This window comes from Sapajus apella, unplaced genomic scaffold (assembly GCF_009761245.1).
Source record: "Sapajus apella isolate SASKATOON/1434 unplaced genomic scaffold, GSC_monkey_1.0 scaffold126, whole genome shotgun sequence".
Taxonomy (NCBI): Eukaryota; Metazoa; Chordata; class Mammalia; order Primates; family Cebidae; genus Sapajus; species Sapajus apella.
Genome location: NW_022437066.1, coordinates 1,840,989 through 1,849,541, shown reverse-complemented (window position 1 = coordinate 1,849,541; position 8,553 = coordinate 1,840,989). Strand labels below are relative to the sequence as shown.

At 56.0% G+C, this 8,553-nt stretch overlaps 1 protein-coding gene across 2 annotated transcripts in view; it reads right to left on the bottom strand.

The window, feature by feature from the left end:
* Window positions 1-8,153, bottom strand: part of QSOX2 (quiescin sulfhydryl oxidase 2) — a 39,506-nt gene extending 31,353 nt beyond the window's left edge. For both annotated transcript variants that reach the window (XM_032261789.1, XM_032261790.1), the window contains exon 1: window positions 7,811-8,153. In XM_032261789.1, the coding sequence (XP_032117680.1) occupies window positions 7,811-8,138 (328 nt within the window). In that variant the 5' untranslated portion in view covers window positions 8,139-8,153. The remainder of the gene's footprint in view (window positions 1-7,810) is intronic.
* Window positions 8,154-8,553: the final 400 nt, after the last annotated feature.

The window sequence follows — 8,553 nt, the reverse complement described above, 5'->3', positions numbered from 1 at the left end:
TTTTTTTTTTTTTTTTTGAGACGGAGTTTCACTCATGTTACCCAAGCTGGAGTGCAATGGCGCGATCTCGGCTCACCGCAACCTCCGCCTCCTGGGTTCAGGCAATTCTCCTGCCTCAGCCTCCTGAGTAGCTGGGATTACAGGCACGCACCACCATGCCCAGCTAATTTTTTTTTTTTTTTGGTATTTTTAGTAGAGACAGGGTTTCACCATGTTGACCAGGATGGTCTCGATCTCTTGACCTCGTGATCCACCCGCCTCGGCCTCCCAAAGTGCTGGGATTACAGGCTTGAACCACCGCGCCCGGCCACACATCCAGGTTTTAACTCGTATTTCCTTAGCAGCAGGATGCAGAAAACTAGCCAGACAGGGAAACTGACCGGCCAGGGGCCAGGAACAAGGGCCTCGCCCTGGGCAGGAGCGACTGACCGGCCAGGGGCCAGGAACAAGGGCCGTGCACTGGGCAGGAGAGACTGACCAGCCAGGGGCCAGGAACAAGGGCTGTGCCCTGGGCAGGAACAAAACACGCTGCTCCGCACCTCGGGCACGTGCCCACTTCCCTGTACCCTCTTGTGCTCCCAGGAGACAAGACATCGTGTTCAGTAACTTTTGACCCAAAGACACTGCTCCCCATGCCTCCTTCCTGCCTCGCAATCCAGGCCCTGAGCACACCCAGTGGGCGGCCTCCCACCTGGCTATGCCAACCCTCCCTCCGCCCCTCAGGCCCCCAGCTCCCACGAGCGGCCTGGCCTCTCTCACATCCCACTGTGCCTCCGCTGGTTTCTGGGCCTCAGATCTCAGAGAGCAGCCAGAGACTTTTACCTAGAAACCAGGTTTCCCTGCTTAAATTCGTTCTTTGGTGCCCTGTTGCTCAGGAAGAAGACAAATGCTGTTTCCTGAGGCCCCCAGGCCTGGGCCCACATCTGCCTGCTACCAAGCCCTCAGGGACCTCGTGGTCGCCCCCTTGAGTGACCAAGGACCTACCAAAGTCCTTTTAGCCAGGCACGGTGGTACCTGCCCATCGTCCCAGCTACTCAGGACACAGAGGCAGGAGGATCCCTTGAGCACAGGAGTTCAAAGCCAACCCGGACCACACCACGAGACGAGTCTCTAAAACGAAAGGTCCCCTGGACATTGCAGTCGTGGCTGTCTCCGGGCCTCTGTGCCGCCGTGGCCCTGGCAGGGCCTTCCCTCACTGCTCCTCTCCCAAGTCGCTGCCCTCTGACCCTTACTCTACCACTCAGGGCCACTCCAGTTCCTTTCTAACCAGGCTGTGTGCTTTTCTAGGACTCATAACCTAGAGGTAACTTTTTATTTGATTTGATTTATTTTATCTTATTTTGAGACAGGGTCTCGCTCTGTCACCCAGGCTGGACTGCAGGAGCACGATCATGGCTCACTGCAGCCTCAACCTCCTGGGCTCGAGTGATCTTCCCACCTCAGCCTCCCAGGTGGCTGGGACCACAGGTGCGGGGGTCTTGCTATGTTGTCCAGGCTGGTCTTGACTCTTGGGCTCAAGTGACCCTCCCGCCTTCCACAGTGCTGGGGTTACAGGCTGAGCCGCTGCCCCCAGACACTTCCTTGTTTTGTCTTCCTGTTGACTGTCTGCTGCTGTCTCTCAAGCACAGGCTTCCTCAGGCGGGGACCTCCCTGCTTTGTTCCCTGCTGTTTCTCCCAGCTCTCCCAAGCCCGGGGCTGGGAAAGTACCAGTGCAAATTCATCCCCTGGCGTGAATTCACGCAGAGCCCCTGCGCACGCTGGAGGGGCGAGGGAAGTCCAGCTTCCCAAGTCTGCAGAGGCAGCACCTGGACCTGCCTTGGCAGAACTATGCTCCCGACACCACCAGCCCACTCAGAGTCGGCCCTGGAGAAGGGCGGTGCGGGCACGCATGACGCCTTTGTCTGTCCCTGAAAGAACGCCAGCCCATGTGCTCAGGGAAGGCCGAGCAGATGAGGGAGAATTTCAGTTACACAGGCCACCCTCAGCAGCTGAACAGGCGCCAGCAGCCCCAGCAAGACCCAGCAGATGGACGGTATTCACGGCAACACAAAAGATATGGCAGTCCATCTTATCAAATAAAACACAACGCACAGAAAAGGCTTAGCTTCAGGGCGCTGGCCTCCTCCAGCTGGAACCTCCCCTTCTCCTGCCCTGCCCACCTGTCTAGGTCTGAGCCTCTACAGCAGAATGCAAATGGCCTGCTTTCACTGGGCCCCTGGTTAGAGCCAGCTGAGAGGCAAGGGGCGGGGGTGCCCCACCCAGCAGCCAGGGCTTCCAAAGGGAAGCAGAAATCAGACCACAGGCCTGGTCTCACTTCCGCTCGAGAGCTTGGCTATTTTAGTACTCCAGCTTTAAAAATACTTGTGAAATAACCACGCTTCTATATGCAGTTGACTAACATTTATTTCAAATTTACTCGTCCAATGACTCTTACTGAATCTAACAAGATGAACTCTTTTACCATTGCTTGTCATGTTCTAATGAAAAAATCTACAAAAGTCTGACGTATGGTCAGGTATCAATTAGTTCTAGAAAAGGATTACAGTTGAAACACAACTAGAGAGCTGTGCTTAAGGGACGGAACTGCACTGTGGCCTCTCCTTCCTGGGCCAGGGTCACGCTGGGATCTCGAACCCTGCACGCCAGACCCCGGAGAAGACCTCTCCGGGTGGAGCCCCCTCTTGGCTGAGCAAAGTTCTCCTTAGCTAAGCTCCAAGTTAAAGTTACAAGTTTGGATTAACTCACCTAGCAACCGGGAGAGCCTAACACAAATCACCTACAAGCTGCCAATGGCTGGTCTGAGAAAACGCAGACCCATGCTCCGGTCACCTCGTCTGGGGACTGAGGGCGGGGCTGGGTCCCGTGGACTCTGGAGCCCCAGCATTTAGCTCAATTCTGTTAAACCAAAACTGTACGGTCTTCAGCCTTGAAGAGTGCTCCAGGGTGACAGCAATTCCAATGCTGTTTATGTCTCAGGAAGGAACGACAGTCCCTTGAGCTGTCCTCAGTCAGGGAAGCCCAGGCAATGCTTGCGACCTGGGTCACGCCATGGCATGAGCCTGGCATCACACAGTGGAGACGGTTCCCTGGACGCGGCTGTGAGGCCCTCTCCGCGAGCCATCCCCCGTCTTACTTCAACAACAAGTAAGCAGCCCAGGTCTCTTGGTAGAGTCTCAGATGCACCAACCACAGCCACTAGGGAGGCAGCACGGAGCCCTTTCTGTAAAATACCCACGTGGTCGCCACAGCGGGGCTGTGAGGCCATTCCTGGGCCTATAAGGAGACAGGAGGCTGCTACTGCCCCGCTCGTCCTCCCTCCACCCTCCCCACCCTCGAGAGTCCAGTGAGCACTCAGCAGCACTCACGGGCCATCAGCCCTGCCAGATGCCCGCTGACACCTGCATGTCCCCTCCCTCCAGCCCTTCCTGTTTCTTCTTCCAGTAAACAGATAATGGGCCTGTGGGGAACATCAAGTTCTAAGTCACCTCCAAGAAGCCTGCAGCCTCGTTATGTAGACAAGAAGCCAGACCAAGTGGGACAGAGGAGCTGGCAGCTGCGGCACAGTGACCTGTCCTTCCGCCAGGAGACAGGATGCGCCCCGCTCCCAAACCCCACCCGTCCTCCACAAAGACACTGGAATGAACTGTCAGGGCTCCAGGGTCACCATGCCTGGACACCCATCCCAGCCTGTCACTCAGCTACGTGACGGTAACTGTCGCCGCAACCTCACGAGCTAACGCCTGCAACATGAGCGCTCACGCCTCCTGCCAGACAGGGCTGGAAGAGCCCGGCCTGTTGTGGGGAGCGGCTCGCAGGGCTCCTGCTCCCCTTGGACTCCTCACCAGGAATCCCAGGGCCAGTGGCCAAGGGTCTGTCCTGCTTTCTCAGGCTGACTGAGTGAAGGGGACAGGAGGTAGCAGGCGCCAGGGACACAGAGGGCGCATGGGGACGCAAGCCCTGCCTTTAGGGTACACACTCTCATCTACTCAAGTCTCTGCAGAGTTATTTCAGAGATTTCACTGGTCAGATAGGCCAACGTGTAGCCCCAGGCTCCGGTACCTCATCGTCCGTGACAAATCCAGCAGCCGTGACTGCCAGGCACATCTGCAGGAACACAGCAAGGTTCTGTTCTGCACAGCACTTAGGGGTGACAGGCTTCAGCCAAATCTCTACAAACACTGGAATGACACTTGGTTCCACCAAAGTCACCTTTTGCTTGTTAAGCCACTTTCTTATCAGGAAAAACATTTATTTTCCTAACCTTGAGAAAGCCAGTCAAGAGCTAAAGTTCAATCCAAATCTTTGAGGAAAAGAAAGATGCCCGAAGCTGTGGGGAGCGCGCCTCTAGGAGCAGCCCTGGCCTGTCCTGCTCCTTCCAGCTGGAGGCTCCCAGGGAGTAGAGCCCACACCTGACCACCCTCTCCAGCAGCCACAGGCATGGAGACCACAGGGCGTGGCTGGTGCCGGCCAGCGGGGCAGATGGGGGGAAGCTGGCTACTTTGCAGAACAAAACCTTGCTGTGTTCCTGAAGATGTCCCTGGCAGCGACGGCTGTTGGATTTGTGATGGAAGATGAGGCACAGGGACCTGGGGCTGGACACTCTAGGTCAAAGGGGGGGCCCAAGCCATGGCCTGTGTACCCTCGGGGATCAGCAGGATGACCTAAGTCACAGATGACTGACCAGGGCCACAGTGGTGATAACGGGAATGATGAGTGCCTGCAGCCAGACCCCTGCACTGCCACGGGTCACAGGCACCTTATCCCTTGGGACAGCTCAATGCAGGGATGATGTACAGGGAGCCCGGCACCAAGCAGACAGTTCTGACCTGGCAGGTCTGGCCTGGGGCTGTCGAGAAGCAGGCATTTCTAACAAGTCCCCCAGCAGCCCCACTTGAGAGCCACAGTCTTAGAACAGCTCTGGGGTCTCCTCAGTGCCGAGGGCTCTTCGCCCCTTTCTACCCGGCCTCCACCTCCCACAAGCCTCATGGGCACAGCCTGGCTCTCAGGACTGTCAACCAAATATGAAATCCTGAGTCCCCTAGCTGTCTGAACAGAACCCCCTCTTGGGCAAGGAGACCCCAGAGCAATCTGAAAAAACAAATTCCAGGTCCTGATGAGAAGGGAGGTCAGACACGCCCAGTTACACCACCTCCCTTTGGAGTTTAGGCACAGCTGATCAGCGTGGGTGAAGCAGATGAGACAGACAGCCCAGGCTTGGCAGCAACGACACTGAACTCCAGCCTGACTCAGGTACAGCACCACACGACAGACAGCAAACCCGGAAGGAAATCAGAAGAGTGCACCCCAAAATACACGGATTATCTTGACATATTTGGAACGGTCCTGCAAAGCTGTTTTTTGTGGGGAGATTTGCATCTGCAGAGAATCTCCCTCCCTTTCTAGGTCTTTCCTCGATCTAGGAGACATTTAATGAATCTGACAGCGTTAAGGTCTGAAAACAGACATTCACCCTCTGTTGTCCCCGAGGCTGCTACCTGTGAGGCTTCATTTACTTAACCTTGGCCTCCACAGCCCAGTTAGCTTAACCCAAGCATTTCTCTCTGCTGACTTCAAGTCTTTAGACAAAGCTGAACTCTTTCAACCAACTGCCAATCAGAATCCACCTACAATCTGTAAACCCACCCCTTCCTACACCTTACATGGACTGATTTGTCTCTTTGCCTGTAACTTCTGTCTCCCTACAATGTAGAAAAAGAAATTAACGTGACTGCCTGGAGCACACTTCCTCAGGACCTCTTGACACTGTTCCCGGGCCATGGCCAGTCATGGGCTCAGAACAAACCTCTTTCAATATTTTATAGTTTGGCTTTTTAGCCAACGGGACCCTCCCCTGCTGCGGGGCCAGGCTGCCGCAGTCTTTCACTTTCATATCCTCCTCCAGTCTCGGTCTCAGGCCAAGCCTGTTCTTCCTGCTGTGACGGGGAAGACAGTCAGCCCCTCTAAAGGAGCCTTACTGAGGCGAGCTAACACACCCCTGAGTAGGGACGTTGCTGTGTGGCTGTCAGGAGTGACCTTCCTTCTGAGCTCTGTGGACAGTTCTCAAGGCTCCCTATGTGCTGCTTCAGCTATAGAATCTGCAATATCTGAATCTGGTTACGATCTTTTTCAGGTACTTAACCGAAAAAAAAAAAAAAATCAAAACCAAACCCACAAAAAAGGTGACAAAGTCCTGCCAGGGCCACCTGCATTTTAAGGAACATATCTGTTTCTGCCACTGAATAACACACTAGAACTGAAGAGTTCTCTACATGATTGAATTACCTGTCGGTTTGTTTCCCTAAAAGCAGAGTCTAAAAAGCCCACTGAAGAGTTTCTCTGTCCATCTATTCCAGTCTCTGACCTCTATTCTGAGTCAGGTCAACAGGGACAGAAGAAAACATGAGATCAAAGAGAAGGAATCCATTAGAATCAAAAGGCCCCAGCACCCTGAGATAAGAGGAGAATGAATTTTCAAGATAACCATTTACAATAACATACAAAAGCCCTATTTAGACTTGAAAAAAAAAGTTTCTTTACAAATCTGTTTGGATATGAGTAAAATACAGCAAGATTGGGTATAAGACATAGAAAACAAAGGTGCTAGAAGAAAGAGTAGCAATTTGTTACAGCTCTTGCCCACTGAAACACGTAATTGGAGGTTAGCACACACAGGAAGTCCTGCCAGACTTCACTCTGGTCGGGAGGAGCTCCTACTTCAGCAATTTAAATACCATTGTAAGGGAAGGGTGCTGGGACGGCCCGCTCCCACGCCAACCCTGACCTATAGAGCAGGAGAGCAACTTCGTGATTAACAATGTGCGACCACATGAAAGCACTCAAGAAAAAAGTGCACAACACGACCAGCAGTTTGGCGAAAGATTTCTCAAAGGCTGTGCATCTGTGAATAAGGAACCCACCAATGAAATGCTTTGCAGAGTTAAAAAAAAAAAATGCTTTGTAGGTTGTTTTTGGGTTTTATAGAGAAGCCTCCAGAGTATTTGGATTGCTAAGTTGTGGGTTCACTTTGAGCACCCACTGCAGGGCCAGCTATCCGAACCAGAAAGAGAATGAAGGTTTAAAGGGGAAGGGGTGGAGACGAGTGTGGAATAAGATGACGGATCCTCAGACAACAGGAATTCTAGGCACTGAAGTGGAATAACTGGGGATGGGTGTGTGGACGGCAGGAAACCGCTACGGTGCAGGGCACGTTGGGAGCCAGATGTAAGGCTGAGTGCCCCACGCCACCTATGAGCGGAGTCAGGCGAGGCTGGCAAGGCCCCCCGAGCCCAGCTGCGTTTTTCTTGTACTTCAGTGTCCTGTCTCCTTATTTCTCGGATCCTGCGCCTCAGCACAGCAGAAGGCTCACCCCACGACCCCGTGGGGCACTGAGCCTTACATCTGGCTCCCAACGTGCCCTACACTACGGTAGGAGGCCTGGCAGGTCAATGAAGTTCTTGGGGCTCAAAATACAGGAATTTTGAGAGCTGGGATACAGGAGGGCTTCCCAATCCCCAAGTGTGCAGTGAGGGCGGCGGGAGAATGTTTTCATTTTGACTTGAGACAGCCCAACTGGCCAGTATCTCACCGAGGATTACTTGGGGGAGACGTGGGGAGCAGGTGGCTTAGTCCCCTGCCCCTGCAGAGGCCAGGGTTGGTCCGAGTGGGGTGCCTGTGAGGCTGCCTCTGCGGTAAGGAAAGAAAAACGGGGCCTGGGAGGGGCCGCGGGACCCGCCTTCTGGGGCGGTCGCAGGGGATCCTCGGAGGCCGCGGTCCCAGGGGTCGGGGGTCCCCGCGCGGGGGCACGCCTCACCTCGCACGTCCCCGGCCAGGGCCCGCCAGGTGGGCGCGTAGCCGACGCAGTGGCCGCACCACGACGAGTAGAACTGCACGAGCCACGCGGCCGAGCTGTTGGCGGTGGCCCCGCGCACGCTGCCGCTGTCCAGCACCCACACGGCGTCCTCGCCTGCGCGGTACAGCCGCGCCGCACCGCCCGTGCCCGGCCCTGCCGCTGCAGCCGCCAGCAGCACTAGCAGCCGCGGCAGCCCTGCGGCCCGCGGCGGGGGCGAGCGTCGGGCTCCCGGCGCAGGACCCGCTCCGACTCCCGGGCAGCGAGCCACCGCCGCTCCGGACGCCGCCATGTTGGAAGTGCCTCCGGCGCGCTGAACTTTCACCCTGGCAACCACCGTCACGTGCGCCTGCGCGCCCGGCCCCGCCCCCGCGCGTCTGGACCTGCCCCCCCCCCCCGCCCATGCGTGGCAGCCCCTCCCCCAAGAGTCTGGTGACGCCGTCGCCCCGCCCATGCGCGGCAGGCCCCGCCCAGGCCCCGCCCCGCCCCGCCCAGGCCCCGCCCCGCCCTGGCGCGCGTCCCGCAGACCCTCTCCCGGAGCCGGGCCAGGATCGCCAGATTTGGCAAAAGGAAGTGCACGAAGCCAGGTTCAGTGTGAATTCAGACAAACAGCGAGTGGGTTTTTCAGCCTAGGTCTGTGCCATGCCCGAAATGCAAATTGACGAGACATTCTTTTTTGAGACGGAGTCTCACTCTGTCGCCCAGGC